The 18,180-nt window shown below is 59.4% G+C and overlaps 1 protein-coding gene across 1 annotated transcript in view; it reads left to right on the forward strand.

Moving 5' to 3' along the window:
- Positions 1–18,180, forward strand: part of LOC115492522 (uncharacterized) — a 152,864-nt gene that overhangs the window by 36,991 nt on the left and 97,693 nt on the right. Inside the window, exon 7 of the mRNA XM_072921465.1 lies at positions 5,221–5,642. Within this exon, the coding sequence (XP_072777566.1) occupies positions 5,221–5,642 (422 nt within the window). The remainder of the gene's footprint in view (positions 1–5,220; positions 5,643–18,180) is intronic.

Consider the following 18,180-nt stretch of genomic DNA (forward strand, 5'->3'; position numbering starts at 1 on the left):
TGAGATGTTAAACTCATCTCCATTGAGTGGTGCAACATCTCTTAACAAAACCTTTAACATTCCTTTCCCCAGGGCCAAGGCAAAGCAAGCCTGAGTAGAGAAATGAAAGGTTAACAATGTTAAAGTCTATGAGCTGGTGTATTTTCCATCAATGCCATGGCAGGCACGGCAGTGTGTAAGTGAGAGCCAGAGTGGAATTGTCCCATGGTCTTGCCCAGCAGCTGTGGCAGGGCAGGCCCAGAGAGCGCTGAAGCTGCAGCAGTGGCAGCAAGGGCTGTCCCCGGTGGCTGGAGCTGCCAAAGGAGGGTGGCCAGGCCGAGGATTTCAGCAGAGGATGTGTGGGCAGGCCCAGGGCCTTGCCCCGCTGTGGAGCCCTGGCTGCTGCTGCGCTGCCTTCAGTGCAGGCTCAGTGGGGGCCTCCCATCCTCCTGCTGCAGGCGGGAAGTGCAAATCTCCGGGGCTGCAGAGACCTGGAGCCGAGGCTGAGGGGTCCCCCCGTGCTCAGCTGTGCTGGCGGCTGTTTCTGGCCTCGGGGCCACTTGGCACGGGCCACGCCACTTGGCCACCAGTGGTGCTGCTCTGCACTCCTTAGGCAGGAGCCGATGTCCTGCTGGGATGTTGGCAACAGCAAAGTGCCAAGGCAGGCTCTGTGCCAGCCCAGCTTCCTGGGGGAGAGATGGCACCAGAGACAGGATTCTGGCCACAGACTGCTTTAAATGTGCATCCCTTATCTCCACCCTGCACTAGGTGGAGAATTCCCAGGGTAAGGAATTCCCGAGATCAATTCCAAGGGGAAATAATTGAATATGTGCCCTGGGTCTGGCTCTTCTTCTTGCCCAAGCCAATGGCAAAAGCCGTACCCATGGCATCTTGGTTTCTATCCCCAGCTTCCAAAGGTGTTTCTTCCCCTTTCATTTTTTGTACCCAGCCTGAGCTGTGGGGGTGCCAGGGGTTCTGGAGGTCCCATTGTATTCCTAAAGCTGCCATAACCCCCTGGAGGATCTTTCCTGTAAAATGAGCTCTGCTGTCTGTGTCTGTTGCTTCCACAATACCTTTTATTGGAGTAATGTCTTTTAGAAATACCTTAAGAAGTGATCCAGTGGCTGCTGAGCAATCAGAATTGCTTTTGCCCCCCTGTTAGGTGAGATGGTGTCACCAGAAGATATTGAAACCTTCCTGCTCAGGGCATTTCAGTTCCAGGCTCTTACAAGCACACACAGCTGTGCCGGTTGAGCTGACCATGGGGGGTAACCTGGGCTTTGTCTGATTCCCTTTCCTCAATAACAGCGTGTTTTGGAACTCTTTTCCCTTCTGCTGCCCTTGAAGAGCCATCCACAAAGACATTTTCTGCCTCAGGCCAGGCAATGTCTCCTGAATCTCGCCCAGGCTGGGTCTGGAGCTCTGTCACTTGAATGCAGTGCTGGGTTTCTTCCCAGCCCCTCTGGGGGCTGTTCAAACAGGAGGCTGGGTTAAACCCTTCCCCTGTCCTCAGTTCTGAATCCTCCTGTGCCACTGAACAAGTTTCACACTGTAATAACCGAGCACTGCTCATCCATTGCGAGGCTCTTTTGGTTATCAAAGCTTGAACTTGATGGCAGACTGGAACAGTTGGAGATCCTGTTGTCATCAGGTTTTGGGCCTCGGTTCCTGTTGAAGCTGTGGCTGAAAAATTCTGCAGACAATGAGGCCACTGTGGCCACTGGGTGAAACTTGTTGGCCCAGGAATTCCTTTGGCATGGCCCTGTTGAACATTTACCTACAATTCCAATTTCTTTTCTAAATCTGGAAGAGCCACAGCTGAGGCATCAATATTTTTGGTTGTTCATTTTCTCAGGTTTTGCTCTCTTTCTCCTGTCCATACCACAGCATGGAGGCTGTCTGGGGTTAAAAAGTCCAGACATTTGACACAAAGGTACAGCAGCAATAGCCTCTGTATCACCTTTTACAATATTACAATGCCATCATCAAATTCCTTCCTAGATAATTACAATCACAGTAGGAAGAGAAAAAAAATAGTTTAGTTCAAATTAACCTCCCACAGCTCCTAATTGAACAAATGACACCAGCTCAGCTTTCCCAGTTATTCCCTTAATAATGAAAACACTCCTTTACAATGTTCCCCCCTTAGGTGTAAGATTCAGAGTGGATGGAGAGGCCCCTGTGTCCATCAGGAGAGGCCTCCTCTTGATGCAGACCCAGCCTGGATGTTCTCCAGGGCTGCAGTGTGGTGGGTCCCCGGTGGGATGGGAGCTCAGAGAGCCCTGACAATCCATGTCCATGCAGGGGTGGACTCGCTCCTCCTGAGGGTGCTGCTGTCTGTGCTTGCAGTGTCCTTGTGGGCTGCAGCTGGAGCCCTGACTCCTTCCCAGGGGCTGTTTGGGTGGGCTCTGCCCTGGCCAGGAGGGCAATGCCTCTGCCAGGTGCTTGTGGCCGAGGCCGTCCCCTGGGTGCTGGGGCCCCCTTGGGCCCTGGGGTTGGTCCCTCAGGGGCTGTGGGAACTCTGCCATGGCCTTTGCCTTCAGCTTGGCCTTTTGCTCATCCCTCCTTGCCTTCAGCTGCTGTTCCTTTGTGCCCAAGTGCTGCAGGGCCTTCTTCTGCCACTCCTGCAGCCCCGGTCACTGCCTGTGGGTGCTCATCCTCTGAGAGCTGCTGAGCTTTCTGCAAAATCTTTCCTTTCTGCAGGGACCCAAACCAAATCCTTAACAGAAAATCCTGAACCTTCCATGAGCACTCTGCATTTCCCAGATGTTGCTTTGTTTTGCTCCTTGTGCTCAGGGTCCCCTGCACAGCCCGGATGGCAGAGCCGGTGCCTGTCCTGCCGCAGTGTCCAAAGGCGGCCCCCCCGGCGGGCAGGGCCGGCAGCTCCCCGGGGCCGGGCAGCGGCCGGGGCGTCCCGCAGCCTCCTGGGGGCCGGGGGCCACTGCCGGCCCTGCCCGGGGCTGGTGGGCTCAGGCAGCGCCCGGCGCTGAGCCCCGGCTGCCCCACAGCCCCGGCCCGGCCCCGCAGCTCCCCACAGGCCCCCAGCCCTGCTCCCGGTCCCGCACCTCTGCGCCCGCTGCTGCCGCTGCCCACCACAGAGAAACCCCTGACATCCTGACCTCCTGCTTTTTCTCTCCTGGGAATTCAAAGTATCAGCTGGCAAACTGTCAGGATAAGACCATGCTGAAAAAAATCTCAGTCCTCTGTATTGTTCTCTTCCTCCTCTTTTCCATCATTCTTTTTCTTACCACACACATTCCTCCTGCTGCTTCTTGCCTGAACCATATTGCTGCACACTCCCCTTCACCCAATCTCTTCCCAGCACACCAACACCATCCATCCCCTGTTGTCCAAATCCCTTCTCCCCTTCCCTTATTACCCTCCCTGGGTTCCATGTCCTTAATTACCTCTGGGGGAATGTGCAAACTACCTCAACATTCTCCCAAGGGACCCTTCAGAGACATTTTGGGATCATCATCCCTTTGGCCAGGACCCCTCCCTGGCTTTCCCTTTTCTCCCCTCCATGGGTGCCCTGCCATGTTCACTCCCCGAAGATCCCAGGGCACTCACTGATGAGATTTTCAGTGCTCTCTCCCTGCTGACTCTTCACAGACCCCCTGATGTGTCACTCGTCTGTCTCCTGGTCACTCCCGGGTCCCCAATCAATCCCCGGTGCCGCCACCAGCCAAGGGAGCCGATCACCCAAAGTGGGTGAGGCACCTTCAGCTGCACTCCCTGCCCCAGGGTGTGTGGAAAAATTGACATCACCAGAGGATTCTGTCCACAAAGCAGACAGAGGAGTCCTGTGAAACTAATTTCATTTCTAAAAATGGGAGAGGCCATGGGACATTCCCCATGGGATCTCTCCAATTGTTGGAGGACACAGCCTCCTTTTCATCCTAATTCTCCTGGCCACATCTCCCTCTGCTTTCTCCACTGGCTGAAGTACTTGACAGCTACAGACTTCCCAATCCACCTACTACATACTCCCTTAATATGCTCCCTGCTTTTTTATAGCAAATGATATTCATGGGTCTGTTAAGTCTTTGTTGTTCTTCTGGAAGTTCATAAATAGAGCAGGGCCTTGGCTGAGCAGCAGTCTGTGTCATCAATTAATAACATTTTCTGAAACCGATTCCTTCTCCTGTCACTCCCTTGTTTACAGCTCCCTGGCCCTCTGAGCCTTCCCCAACTGGACTCCCCCCCTCGGCCCCATCGCCCCCGCGAGGGGAATTTGGGGAGGTGGGAGTGGGGCAGCGCCAAGGCCGGGCCCCCCCGCGCTGTCCTGGCGGGAGCGGCTGCAGTGGGGACCGAGTGCGGGCGGGAGCGGCCGAGAGCCCAGCGCTGCCCCAGCCCGACCTGCCCCAGCTCCATCCCTGCCCCTCGGCTGGGATGCTGTGGGTCTGGGGGGAAGAGGGAGCCGGCAGTGGGTGCTGGGCCTGGGGGCAGGAGGAGAAGGGAAGGAGAAGCAGGCTTGAGGAACAAAATGGTCAAACGATGCAGGTGGCAGGAGAAGGTGGGATTGTGCAGGAGAAGGAGGAATAGCAGGAGGAAAAGGAGTGTGAGGAAGGGTAGAGACACAAGACGAGGAGGAGGAGGAGGAGGAGGAGGAGGAGGAGGATGAGCAGAAGGAGGAAGCAGCAGAAGGTTCCACCCCTCCCTGTGTCTGCAGCCTCTCCCAGCCCCAGGAGCGTTTCTCCCCCCACATGCAGCAGGTGACTGTGGAGGGGGATCCAGGCTTTTCACAGGGTGAATCTTGGTGTTTCTGAGCTTTCGTGGGCTAAATGTTGGTGCTTTGGTTTTTATGTGGCAGCTGAATCTTTATGTTTTGGAGGAGGTTTTTGCTGACTTGTTATGTTTGGGGAGTTTTTGATCTGTATCTTGAAGTTTGTGCGATTTTTGGGCTAAATCTTGGTGTTTTGGAGATTCTTACAGACACAAGATTCCTAATGACTTCCTGAGATAAACTGGAGCAAGGAGGGACCTCCAGTCCAAGATGCTCTCCTCTTGTTTTTTTCCCCAAACCAGGATTTTTCATTCCTTGGGTGTGTCTGGATGGAGGAGGAGGAAAAGCCCCGGAGATGCTGCCGGAAGAGGAGCTGCAAACCCAGCCCAGGGAGCTGCGGGGAGGAAAGAACCCCCCTGAGCCAGGAAGGCGGGCGGAGATCCAGCCGGAGCTCGGAGCTGGTGGAGAAGCCTCATGGCAGGGAGAAGCCCCACAAGTGCTTGGAATGTGGGCAGGGTTTCAGCTGGAGCTCCCACCTGATCCGGCACCAGAGGATCCACACCGGGGAGAGGCCCTATGAGTGTCCCCAGTGTGGGAAGAGGTTTCGGACCAGCTCCGATCTCCTCAGACATGAGCGGAGTCACACAGAGGAGAGGCCCTTCCGCTGCCCCGACTGCGGGAAGGGCTTCAACCGCAACTCCAACCTCACCGTGCACCGGCGCATCCACACGGGGGAGAGGCCCTACGAGTGTGGGAAGTGTGGGAAGGGTTTCAAAGACAGTACTTGCCTGATCAAGCACCTGGTGATCCACACTGGGGAACGGCCCTATGAGTGCTTGGAATGTGGGAAGAGCTTTGGGCGGAGCTCAGGCCTGAGAACACACCAGCGCATCCACACCAGGGAGAGGCCCTACGAGTGTCCCCAGTGTGGGAAGAGGTTTCTGACCAGCTCCCGTCTCCTCAAACATGAGCGGATTCACACAGAGGAGAGGCCCTTCCGCTGCCCTGACTGCGGGGATGGCTTCAACCGCAACTCCCACCTCACCGTGCACCGGTGCATCCACACCGGGGAGAGGCCCTATGAGTGTGGGAAGTGTGGGAAGAGCTTCGCACAGAGCTCCACCTTTACCAAACACCAACAGAGGCACCACTAAGGGAAGCCCTGTGAGGGCCCCAAGTGAGGGAAGAGCTTGGAGTGAGGGAAGAGAGTGAGAGAAGAGCTTGGAGTGAGGGAAGAGCTTGGAGTGAGGGAAGAGAGTGAGGAAAGAGCTTGGTGCGCTGCTCCAGCTCCATCCCCCATGGGAGGATCCGGGCTGGATGATCCCCAGTGACCCCCGTTGGGCAGAGCCCTGCTGATCCGTGGTCCTGGTGATCCATGCTGGGTGTGGGGAAGGTGTTGGCTTCTTCTCCTTGTGCTGCTGTGATTTGGGTGGGTTCCCATGGATGGGGGATGGGAGGTGAGTGGGGGGTCCTGGTGCACTGGGCGGGGGGCTCATAGCTCAGGGGTTCCCAGCGATTTTGGGGGCTTGGTGAAGGGGGGAAGCAGTGAATGGGGGGATCCCAGTAAATTGGGGGGGACCCTGATGATAATAGGGGGCCTTGGGAGATAACGGGGGGGGGGAAGGACCAAACCCTAGGGGATTCCCCTAGTGCTGGTGAAGCCCTTGTGTCCCCCCAGCCCTTGGGGTCCCCCACAGTCCCTGCACTGTTCCTGGGGGTCCCGCGGCTCTGGGGGGGTCAAAGCGGAGGGGATGGAACCTCCGTCATGGATGGGGGGCACAAAGGGGGTCCGGGCCCAGTGCTTGGCGGGGTCAGTGCACGAGGGGGGCCCGGTCCCTGTCCCGGTGCACGGGGGTGGCGCTGCCTGGGGGGTCCTGGTGCTTGTGGGGTTCCCAGGGTTCGAGGGGGGTCCAGTCCCTATCCCAGTGCTTAGTGAGGGGGGGGCAGTGCCTGGGGGGCTCCCACTGCTCGGTAATTGGGGGGTGTCAGAATCCAGGACATCCCTCTGGCTGCCCTGGATGGCTCGAGATGCTGGCAGGGGCCTCGGAGACCTTGGCATGGTGTCAAGAACACCGGTGGCTTTGGTTTTAGCTCCTGGAGAAAATTGCCAACTTTGCATGAGGAATTACAAGGCACAAGGGTTTGAGTAGCGTGGTAGGTGAATTAACACAGGGTGGAAAAGTAGAATTTTAACATTTTAAAATACGGGGTTCAATGGGACAAGGTGGAGGGATCTGGGTGTGTCCTGACCTTCTTCTCCTTCTTTTTGCCCTCCATGTCTTGCTGTGATGGTGACACTTTTCTGTTGGTTGAAGGTAGAGACACACTGTCCAACATAAATGATAGATATTGGCATGTTATTGTAAACACAGTCCAGGTAGTTTTTAGCGTAGAAGGCAAACAGCACCCTGAGGGCAGGGAGACTGCCACAGACCGACCTGCTAGACAGAGCTCAGCAAAGCGGACAAAGCGTGTTAGAGAAAAGGGAAAATAAATGACCCTGAGAAGCAAAGCTCCGCATCTCGACTCCTTCTCTGCCCGCGCAGGCTGGGAGAAAAGGACTTTTCACAATCTCGGGGTCATCTCAACCCCCAGAAAACCGAGAGGGGGTCTCCACTCGTCCCAGTGCCCGGTGAGGGGGTCAGTGCTCAAAGGGGGTTTGGGAGCACTGAAGGGGGTGCGGGTGTGGTTTTTGGGGGGTCCTGGCGCCCCCTGGGGCAGGGTCAGTGCTCAGCAGCGGGGGCTGCCTGGGGACCCCCCCGGCCCCCAAATCACAGCCGGGTCTCCTGCAAGGCACTGAGGGGAGGCTCGTTCACCCCCCGCCCCCACCAGCGTCGCCACACGCCTTCCCAAAGTGTCCCCAAGTGCTCCCAAAGTGCCCTCAGAATGTCCCCGAGTCTCTGCCGAGGTGACACCGGCCTGATGACGGCCCAGTGGTGATGTTGCTCTGTGCACAGCAGCCTCGGGATGTCCTCCATGGCTCTTTGGCACCGCTCGGCCACTGCACAGCCACCGTGGCCAGGAGAGGGACAGAAGAAGAGGGTGTTGATGTCCCCAGGTGTCCCCAGCAGGTGTCGCCTGGCCAGGCGGGCACTGGCCTCCCACAGCTGCTCAGCCTTGGCCGCTGTGGCCACCAAGGCCGCACGGAAATCAGGGGACACCTCCATTGTCCCCTCCAGGGCAGCCTCGATGTCCCTGAGCCGGTGCTGCACCTCCCGGGGGAATGCGGTGGCTTCAGTACACGCGGCCACCAAGTCCCCCAGCAGCCCCAGGTACAGCTCCAGCCGCTGTCCCCTCCCGGTGGCCGCATCCCTGCAGGCGTCGCGGAGCTCGGTGGCTGCCTTGGCCAGCCGGGCCCAGCTGTCCATGAGCCTGTCCAGCACACGCCTGGCGCTGGCCAGGGCTCTCACACAGGCCCAGGTGGTCCCTGGGGTGTCCCCGAGGTTGGCCAGGGTCCAGCCCAGGGAGGGGACAGGGCGGTGGCCCAGGGAGGGGACAAGGTAGTAGCGCAGGGCGTCCTGGAGGTGAAAGATCAAGGTTCCCACAGCCACCCACAGGAACTCTGGGGACACGGCCAGCAGAATGTCCCTGTGCGGCCTGGACACGGTGGCCATCAGTTCTCTCAGGGTGGCCACCAGCTCGCCCAGTGTGGCCACCACAGCCACCATCGCCTCCAGCACCTGGTGGGAGGACAGCTGGGGATGGTACACGGGAGGTGTCAGGGGCCTGGTGGCAGTTGTGGCCTCCTACAGTGGCCCCTGTGCCCTCCTGTGGTCCTGTTTGTCCCCTCCCTGGGGGGCTCTGCTGTCCCCTCTGTCCCTTTTGTTGCCCTCTCATCTCCCACTGTCCCGCCCTGTCCTCTCCACCCCTCTGCCACCCCTGTGTTCTCCTGTCCCCTCCCGCCCCCCCGCCGGGATTGTCGCACCTCGCGGGGCTCCATGGCTGCTGGGGACACTCCGGGGAGGGGACACAGCCGGGGACAGTTGGGGACACGTGGGAACGCGGCGGGGCCGGAGAGGGGAAACAGGAAGAGGTGACGTCATCGCCCCGGCCGCGCCTCACCTTTGGCCGCTTTTGGGGGATCCTGAGGAGATTTTGAGGAGGTCCTTGGTGAGCTTTGGGGGTCCCAGGTGAGCTTTGGAGGAGTCCCAGGTGAGGTTTGGGGGGTCCTAGGTGAGGGTTTGGGGTTTCCCAGGTGAGGTCTGGGGGGTCCCAGGTGAAGTTTGGGGGGTCCCAGGTGAGAATTCCCAAGGATTTGGGGTTTCCCACCTGCCCAGGTGAGGTCTAGGGGTCCTAGGAGAAGTTTGGGGGTCTCAGGTGAGAATTTGGGGGGTTCCAGGTGAGGTTTGGGGGTCCCAGGTGAGGTTTGTGGGGTCCTGAGGAGATTTTGGAGGGGTGCAGGGGAGTTTTAGGAGGTCCCAGGTGAGAATTCCCAAAGATTTGGGGGTTCCCAGGTGAAAGCAGCTCGGGGGGGCTGAGGGGGGAGGGGCTGGGGAGGTTTCGGGGTGTGTCCCATGGGTGGGGGAGGGGCGGTGAGGGAGGGTCCGGGGGAATTTGGGGGGGTGGGAATGGGCAGGCCGAACCCCCAGACACTGATCACGCCCTCTTTAGACCCCGCCCCGTGTTTTGGCCCCGCCCCTTGCTGCTGGACACGCCCACCGAGCGCCCCGCCCCCTCAGGCCCCACCCCTCCCCGTTCCCAGCTCCCGGTTCTGGCCCCGCCCCCTCCTGAAGCCCCACCCCAAATGAGCCTTGGCCCCGCCCCCAGATAGATTTTTATCAATGGAAACCAAAAATCACCACAAATCGACCCAAAAATTCAAACCCAGGGGAGTGGGGGAGCAGGACCACACCTGTGATTTTGGGGGGCTCCAGGTGCGCTTTGTGTGGTCCGAATAAGTTTGGGGGATCCCAGGTGTTCCTGGGTGGCTCCAAGTGGGTATTGGGGGAGTCCTGGTGCGTTTTAGGGGTCCCAGGTGGATTTAGAGGGGAAACCAGGTGAGTTTCAGTGGGGTCCCAGTGAGTTTGGGGGGTGGGTCCAGCTGTCCCTGGGTGGGTCCAGGAGATCCTGGGTGGGTCCAGGTGGTTTTTGGGTAGGCCCAGGTGGTTTTTGGGGGGATCCAGTTGTCCTTGAGGGAAGTTCAGATGTCCCAGGGTTGATCCAGGTGTCCCTGAGGCATTTCCAGGTGGTTTTGGGGGTGTCCCAGGTGTAATTTGGGGGGATCCAGGTGTTCCTTGTGGCTCCTGCTGTGTGTGTCACCTCAGCAGCTGTGATGTTGTGATGTTCCCCCCCTCCCCAGCTGTCTCATCCCCCAGGTACTATGATGTCATACACGTGACATCACCGTGTCCCTGCACAGGTGGCTCTGTCTCCCTGCACCCACCCAGGTGTGACATCACCTGTGTCCAGGGGTCACTCAGGTGTCACTCAGGTGTTACTCAGGTGTGATGTACCTGTGCCCAGGTGTGCCAGGTGTCACTCAGGTGTGCCAGGTGTCCCTCAGGTTTCCCTCAGGTGTGGAATTGTGTTATTATATGTTTTATTATGTATAAGTTCGTTCCATGTACCCCCCCCGTGCTCTGTAGCGACCCCCCGGGTTTTCCCATCTGTCCCCGCGGTTTGCCTTCCGGGGAAAGTGCAGAGTCATTGTATTTACATCTCAGGCCATCTGTCAGTCACGCGGCGGGGTCGGCAGATGACCTGGGACCCTCCACCTGTCCATTCCCCATTGGATGTACCCCTGCACCCCACTGCCCTCAGACCCCCCGTGGCGTTACCCCATTGGCTGCCCCGGGTTTCCCCTGTTCGGTACTTAACCCGCGGCGCTGGGGACGCCCCGGGCTTTTCTCTCGCCCGGCCCCTGCGTGCTGCTGCTGCCCCGCTCCCCCGCCGCGGCTTTTCTCTCTGCCGGCCCCCGCGTGCTGCTGCTGCTACCGCCGCCGCCGCCGCTCCAGACGACCCTGCTGCGGCTGCTCCGCTCCGCGACCGCTGCCGCCGCTCCCGCCACGGCACCCACGTGAGTCGGCCACCGCGCCGCAGCCCCGCGCGCCGCCTCCCCTGGCTCGCAGCCAGCTCCGGAGCACGCCGCCCCGCCCCTGACCAGCAAGGCGGCACAAACAAACTCAAGCGCGGCACGCCGCAGTCTTTTCGGTTTTTGCTTTCCCAGCCAAACTGCAATAAACCGGAATTCTGCCTGTGAGAGAAAAGTCTCTCTCCTTTTATTCACCGCGGGACACGCCTCTGCTCTCAGACCCACGTAGCCCCGGCCGACGCCCGCGAGGGCTCGCCAGAAAAGACGGAGACTGCCCGCGCTCCCCTTCCCCCACGGAGCTAGCTGGGACAAAGGGGGGGAAAAGAGAGCACTACGGCAGTTGTGGCGCCCAACGTGGGGCTTGGGAACTCCAGGCCACGGACTGAGGACCGCTGAGCCCCAAGAGGCTGGTGGATTTACCTCGTGGACGTTACAACACCCTCGCAAGCTGCGGTTCCGTTTTAAGGAGCCAGGGTTTCCAGAGGGCTTGGACCTGCAGCTTTGGCTTGCACCGCTGAAGTTCGGTCCCCCCACGGCGAAAACTTCACAGCTGGGCTTTTCGTTTCCCCTTCGGACATCGCTGGACCCGTGGTGAGTTACCGGGGTCCCCTGGGCTGGGTACGCCCTTCTCCTTTTGGGGTGGGTTTCTCTTTCTCCCACAAGGGGGCGATAAGAGCCCACATTTTGTCTCCCGCTGCAGGGAGTGTGTAAGGGCAGGCTACCTGGCTTTCCGATAGAGGTATTTTTTTTCTTTTGTTATTTTACCAGCCGCGAGGTTCGCGACACACTTTAACATCGACATAATGGGTGCAAAATTGTCTGTGTCGCATGAGAGAATTTACGTTCAAATCCTAGGAATTCTAGTTGGGGGAGGAAAGAGATGTAAAAAGTCAGACATTAAGCGTTTTGCCCAGTGGCTTTGGCAGTCCTTCCAGGACATCTCGCAGGCAAATTTGTACCAAATTCAATTCTGGGACCGAGTTGAAAAAGAAATTGCTCAAAAGGATGACCAGTCCCTCTCAATTTTCATCCATCTGGCAATCCAATTGAGAAATATTGTCAAAAATAACTGTGAAGGGAAGCCAGAGCCACCCCAGGGTGAATGCATCCCCCGAAGCCCCCCAAATCCCCCAAACTCCCTCTCCTATCCCTCTCTCCCTAGCCCGGGGATTCTCAGACAGGCATCCCGGCAAAACCAGCCGCAGGCAGATTCTGGCCTCTCTGTCAACCCCCAGGTTCCATCACAGGACAATGCTGGCATCGCCCTGCACCCTTCCCCTCCCCAAAGTTGCTCTCTTTGTACAGTCCTGCCCCATAGTAGTAAAGTTGTGAGTTTTAAAACCCCAGATCCCTCTCCACAACCTTTCCCTGACCTTTCCCAAAATAATCCCCTTCCCTGCCCCAGGGCACAAGATGGAGGGGACCGCATGGCATGCCCATCCCCCTCCCTCCGTGCTTTGTCTCCCAACGACCCCTTTCACCCTACAGCCAACCCCTCCCACTCCCGAGACTTCTCCACCCACCCCTCCCCTCCACCCCCTTCTGGCACCTCCCCTAATGAATCATTCAGCAGTCCTCCCTCTGACCCCGCCCCTAGGGGTGAGGTAACACCAGTCACACCCCCTAGCCCTGGTCCTGCCTCCGCCCTCCGTTCCCACGACCCGCCCTCTGGTTCCCACGCCTCGATTCCCGAGGGGGGGGGGGTGCGGGAGGAAGTGGGGGGGAGGGGGGAAGCCGTGACCTGCCGCAATCCCCGCTTGCCTTTTCTGCTGCACCGGTCACCTACATGCCGCAGCAGAGGGGCAGACCCCTTGCACAGTGGGCCCCTATCCCACAGGCTGTGATTAGGGATGTTTGCAAAGCCCAAAAGGAGTTTGGCCGGGAAAGTGAATACTTTAGGGGGCTGTTAAAAGTCACAGTTTCCTCCAATGAGTATGTCCCTGCTGACATGCGCTCTCTGTTTTTGTGCTTGCTTACTCAAGCTGAGTTTTTGGTATGGGAATCCATATGGAGGCGGGAGGTACGAGATGCATTACCCCAGCTTTGGGCAAAAGCCGAGACCTCCTCTGACACCGATGGAGGCATGTTAACCATTGATCATCTGTGTGGGATGGGGGAGTGGGACGTGGCAACAACACAGGCGGAAAAGATTCCAAGAGGGGCACTGGCAGCAACTGCCAAGGCGGCAGAAAAAGCATTTTTTAAGTTAAGACCCAGTGGTCCTGTTGTTAACTGTTTTTCTCTCAAGCAGGAGACACAGGAATCTTTCGTTAGTTTCATAGACAGGTTGTACAGGGCAGCTGAAGCACAGGTTCCAGAGGAGGGATTGAGGCACGGCATGGTGAAGCAAATCGCCCTGCAGAACACCAATGAGGCCTGCAGACAGGCAATGCTGAGCCTGCCCCTCGACCCAGAGCCTACGCTCCAGGCAGAGTGTGCAAGGGCCCTTTGTGACACGGTGCAGCATGGTCACCGTGGTATAGAACGGGACAGGGTATCCAAGGGCGCTTTGTGACAAGGTGCAGCGTGGTCACCGTGGAATGGAATGGGACAGGGTATCCAAGGGCCCTTTGTGACACAGTGCAGCATGGTCACCGTGGAATGGAATGGGACAGGGTATCCAAGGGCCCTTTGTGACACGGTGCAGCATGGTCACCGTGGCATGGAATGGGACAGGGTATCCAAGGGCCCTTTGTGACATGCTGTGGCATAGGTGTTGGCAGTGACAAGGCCACTCCACAGTGCTCTGTGCACGCGACAAGACAGGATGGAGAGAGCGGTGCTGTGAGGAGCCCTCGCACAGCCACTTGTTCCTTGCTGACCCAGAGCTTTCCCGAGGTATTACTCCTGCAGGTGACCTCATGGCCAGACCAGAACACTTGGTGACCTCTGGCCTTCCCGAGGCATCTCTTCTGCAGCTGCCCTCGAGGTCAGACCGTGGCATTTGCTTTGCACTGTCCTTGACAGGAGTCTCCTGTCCTTGTGGCTGGAGCCCCCAAGACCAGAGTGCAGGACTTGCTGTCCTGTAGCCTTGCCCAGACTTCACTCTTGCAGGTGCCCTCAAGGCACTACTGCAGCACTTGCTGACTCGGACCTTTTCCGAGCCACCTTCTCCTGCAAGTAGCCATGAATCCAGGCAGTGACGTAGAGCACAGACCTGCGAGCGTGCCTAAGCTGGCCTGGGGGAAGGAGGAGAAAGAAGGCCCTGGAGCTGCCCCAGCACAGCAGCCTGAAGAGGTGGAGCAGTTCCAGCTACCACAGAAGGGTGAGTGGCAGAGCTGGGCCACAGGGCTGGTGCCTGCAGCCAGCTTGGCCCCATCCCATCCCACCCCATCCCATCCCATCCCATCCCATCCCATCCCATCCCATCCCATCCCATCCCATCCCATCCCATCCCATCCCATCCCATCCCATCCCATCCCATCCCATCCCATCCCATCCCATCCCATCCCATCCCATCCCATCCCATCCCATCCCATTCCATCCCATTCCCTGGGGCCATGCCCATGGACAGGATGGAATAGGGGCCGGGCAGACACCCCACAGCAGTGCTCCATGCCCTGGGGCGTCGCGGGGCTGTCCCTGCCTGGGCAGCGCAGGGCTGGGCTGTGTTCTCCGGCCTCTCCCGCAGCCCCTCAGCTCGGGCTGCGCTCGCTCTTTGCCAGGTGCAGCCGTGCAGCGCACACGAGAGCAGGAACGCACCCGTGGCCGCTTCCGCAAAACAGCGCAGGTACCTGCAGCCATCCCGACCTGGGCTGGGCCTGCTGGCACTGCTCAGCCCAGCACTGTGCTCGGAGCACTCCATGCAACATCCCAGGCTTCTTGCCCTTCTGCTACAGATGGTTTGCAAATTCATGAAGAGGATTCGGGAGGAAGAGAGCAGCGTCATGGGCACTGTGGTCAGAGCGTACTCTCCCATCTTCAAAAGCAAGACCAGTGCTGCCCTGCTGGATATGCTTGTGGAGGAGGGTCCTTCCAGCCCAAAGCAAGTGAGCAGCCTGTGGCCAGGGTTTGATCCTCCCAGCAATTGCGTGGCCTCCCAAGCCACACCTGCTCTTCCCTGGAAGCCTTTGAGGCCATGGCAGTGTGGTGGCAAGGGAAGCACTTCTCTGGGGCAGCTGGGCACATTCCTTCCTCTGGCAGCTTTCCAAGTCTCCCCTGCCTTCTCCAGCTGCCTGCCGTGGTGAGGTACATCCTCGTGGCCAATGAGTTTCCTGAGTACAATCTGTACAGGCCCCTTCTGGATCTGACAGAGGCACAGCCCTCTGACGTGGTGATGGCTCTCCTGCGTGTGGCCCCAGTGTGTGACAGGTACGGGGCCCACGTGTCCACAAGGCTCAGCAGCCCTTCACCCTGTACAGCCTGTCCCAGGTATCTGACAAACAGAGAATTCCAGGGCCCTCTGGCTGCTCCCTTTGCCAGCCCTGGCCCCTGCCAGCCCCCCAGCATGCTGCCATGCTTCCCCCCTGCCCCTCAGGGGCCAATCCCCACAGGGCTAGGCTGCCTGCGTGCTCCCAGTGAGGGGCAGTGGGCAGAGGCAGGGCTGGCAGAGCAGCTCAGCTCCCCGCTGCCGCCCAGGCCACGCTGCTGTGTCCCAGACTCCTCTGAGACAGAGCTCTGACCCCACAGAGCTGCTTTGGCCATGTGGAAGAGCATCATGTGCTCGCCCAGGACTGCAGAGCCAGCCATGCTCGTACTCCTCGAGGTGCTGGGGAGCTGGCCAGAGCACAGCACGTGCACCTCCGATGGGGACCACACGGCTGTCCTTGCCCTGGCTGTGAGTTTCTGCCTTTGCTGGCCCCAAGGCCACCCCTCCAGCAGCTCTCCATCCTCCCTCCCCCACGGCGTCTCCCTGCCTCAGGTGCTGGGCTGAAACCTGGCCTCGGGGCAGCTTCAGGGCCACCAGGCCCGGTGCTCCCCCTGCGTCTCTCCGGGCCTCTCCCTCCCATGCTCGGGCCCTGCCAAATGGACACCTCGGCACTGAGCGCTGTCTCGGGCTGCTCTGTCCTTTGCAGGCAACTGAGGTGATGTGGAAGATCCTCCAGCTGCCCTGTGTCCCACAGATGGTGACCGTGTATTTCCCCCACCTGTTTGTCCATCTGCTCTTCCAAGTGCTCTTCAGCACTCTGGATATGCCAGAGGAGGTCAATACCTTCTGGAAGGGATGTCAGCAGCAATACGGCCTTACCACCAGCCCCAGCAGGTGCTCCATCCCAGTCCTCCTGTCCTTGCCACATCCCTGGGCAGGAGCCAGTGCTCCCAGTGTGACCTGGGCTTTGCTCTGCACACAGGTTTGCAGTGCGGACCCTGAAGTCCCTGCTCTGTCAAATGCAGCACGAGGATGTGGTGGTGGCAATGGAACACAAGTGTGGCTGGGACACGCTGCTCTGTGCTGACACCCACCACTGTGCTGTGGGTCTGCTGGGCAGGTGAGACCCCCTTCACACTGCTGCCTCTGACATTTGTGCTCTGTGCCTGGGGTGCCCCACACAGTCCCTGTGGTCATGGGCCAGAGGGCCTTGTCACCGAGGGACAGCCAAGCAGACTGAAAAAGGCTGGGAGAGGAGGGTGCCCACAAGGAGCCGCCTCCCAAATAGCCCAGGGCCCCTTGCAGGATGCTGGGGAAAGACCAGACCTCTGTGAGTCAGTCCTGGGAGAGGTTTGTCCCCCTGGCCCACAGTCTTGGTTACTTTGTCTCCTGCCAGGGAGATGTCCTGTGTGTCCATCCCCTTGTGCTCCCGGATCGCTCGCTCCCTGCTCCGGCTGCTCAGCACACAGGAGCCACGCTGGGAGCTGCCCTCCCTGGCGTTCTTTGTGGAGGTGAGCCTGAAGGCCAGCGCTGCCTCGCTCAGCTGCCTCCCGGCTCTCTGCCCTCTCTTGGCCGCAGTGCCTGGGACGGTGCCCGCGCCCTGTGCTGCTGCCTGGGCCCGGCCCTGTGCGGTTCTGGGCTCCCGCCGGCCGGTCCCCTGTCACTGCCCTGTGCCTTTCAGGTCCTCGAGTGCCTGGACTTGAGTGAACGCGGTGCTGACAGAGTCCTGCAAATCTTGTCAAGGCACCTGAGGAGCGAGTGCAAGGAGAGGCATCACCTGGCGCTCAGGGCCCTTCTCGAGCTCATCAATGATCCCTCCATGGTGAGAAGGGGCAGGGGCAGAGGCTGCGCTCAGGAATGCAGTCACTTGGGCTTGGCTGGGCTTTGGGCACTGGGCCAGCTGCTCCCAGCTCTCCTGCCTCCCGCTTCAGCTGCCCAAGTGCTTCGGAACAGCCCTTTGGCCTCTAGGCCCTGCAGCAGCAGGATGGCATTTCACAAACTTGTGTTCCTCACAGAGAGAAAAAATGTGGAGCCTGACTGAAAGTTTTGTGGAGCTCCTGTGGGATGCGGATGGAGAGACAGTTAGCATGACAGCCATGCTCCTCAACTTTATCATCTTGGACAAGGACATGCTGATACCCAGCCCCATCACACTGCAGCTGGTTGAGGTGCTTCTGCCACTCCTTGACCACATAAGGCTCACTGCCCCCAGCCACGGCCACTGGCTGCTGCCCAGACACTTTGTGCCCTGTGGATTTGCAGCCCTGCACCAAGCTGAGCCCCATGCAGCCAATGCTGAGGTCTCTTTTTCTTCCCTTCATACAGGACAATAGCTAAGTGCAGCTGCTCTCCATACTGCTCTTCTGAAGAGTGGTGACACTTCCACAGGAAAAGGAAAATGAATCCCTGAAGACACACGTGCACCAGAGCCTGCTGCCACTCTCCTTCCACTGCCATGATGAGAACCAGCGAGTGGCAGAGGTGAGGACTTGGCAGCTGCTGCTGTTCCCCTGGCAGGGGCTGGGCTGCCTCCTGCCCTGGCACCTCGCAGGCTGCAGCCTCCTCCAGGCCCTGGCACAGGGACGGGTCCTGCGCCCTGGGCTGTGGGGCCATCTCCGCGTCTCTGCTGCTCTCCAGGCTTCTCAGGAAACGCTGCTTTGTGCGGCCAAGTTCCTGAAGAGGACGGAAAAGCTGCTGAAGAACCAGAAGCTGTGGAAGTTCACTGAGTGCCTGGTAAGGAGGGCCGGGAAGCCACAGCCCCAGCCTGGAGAAGCCCCCTGAGCGTGGTGCTCGGTGTGCGGGCTGGCAGCTGTGCCCCTGCCTGCTGCTGCAGCCCGAGGCCGCGCGGGCTCTGCTCCAGGCTCCTGCGTCCCGAGCCGGGTGCCCATGGAGCCCCGGCCCGGCGGGGCTGCGGGGCCAACCCTTCCCTCCTGCCGCTCTCTGCAGCTGGCAGAGGACAGCAGCAGCGTGGCCGAGCACCTGCGCCGGGCCCTGCCCTACCTGCAGAGCCCACAGGAGCCCCTGCGAGAGGCGCCGTCAGGTTCATGGGTGAGCCACGAGCCGGGCCAGGAGGGCGTGTGGGCACAGGGCTGGCAGCGCCGCTGGCAGGGAGCTGTGCCGCTGGGCCTGACAGGC

This window comes from Taeniopygia guttata, chromosome 37 (assembly GCF_048771995.1).
Source record: "Taeniopygia guttata chromosome 37, bTaeGut7.mat, whole genome shotgun sequence".
In the NCBI taxonomy this organism is placed as follows: domain Eukaryota; kingdom Metazoa; phylum Chordata; class Aves; order Passeriformes; family Estrildidae; genus Taeniopygia; species Taeniopygia guttata.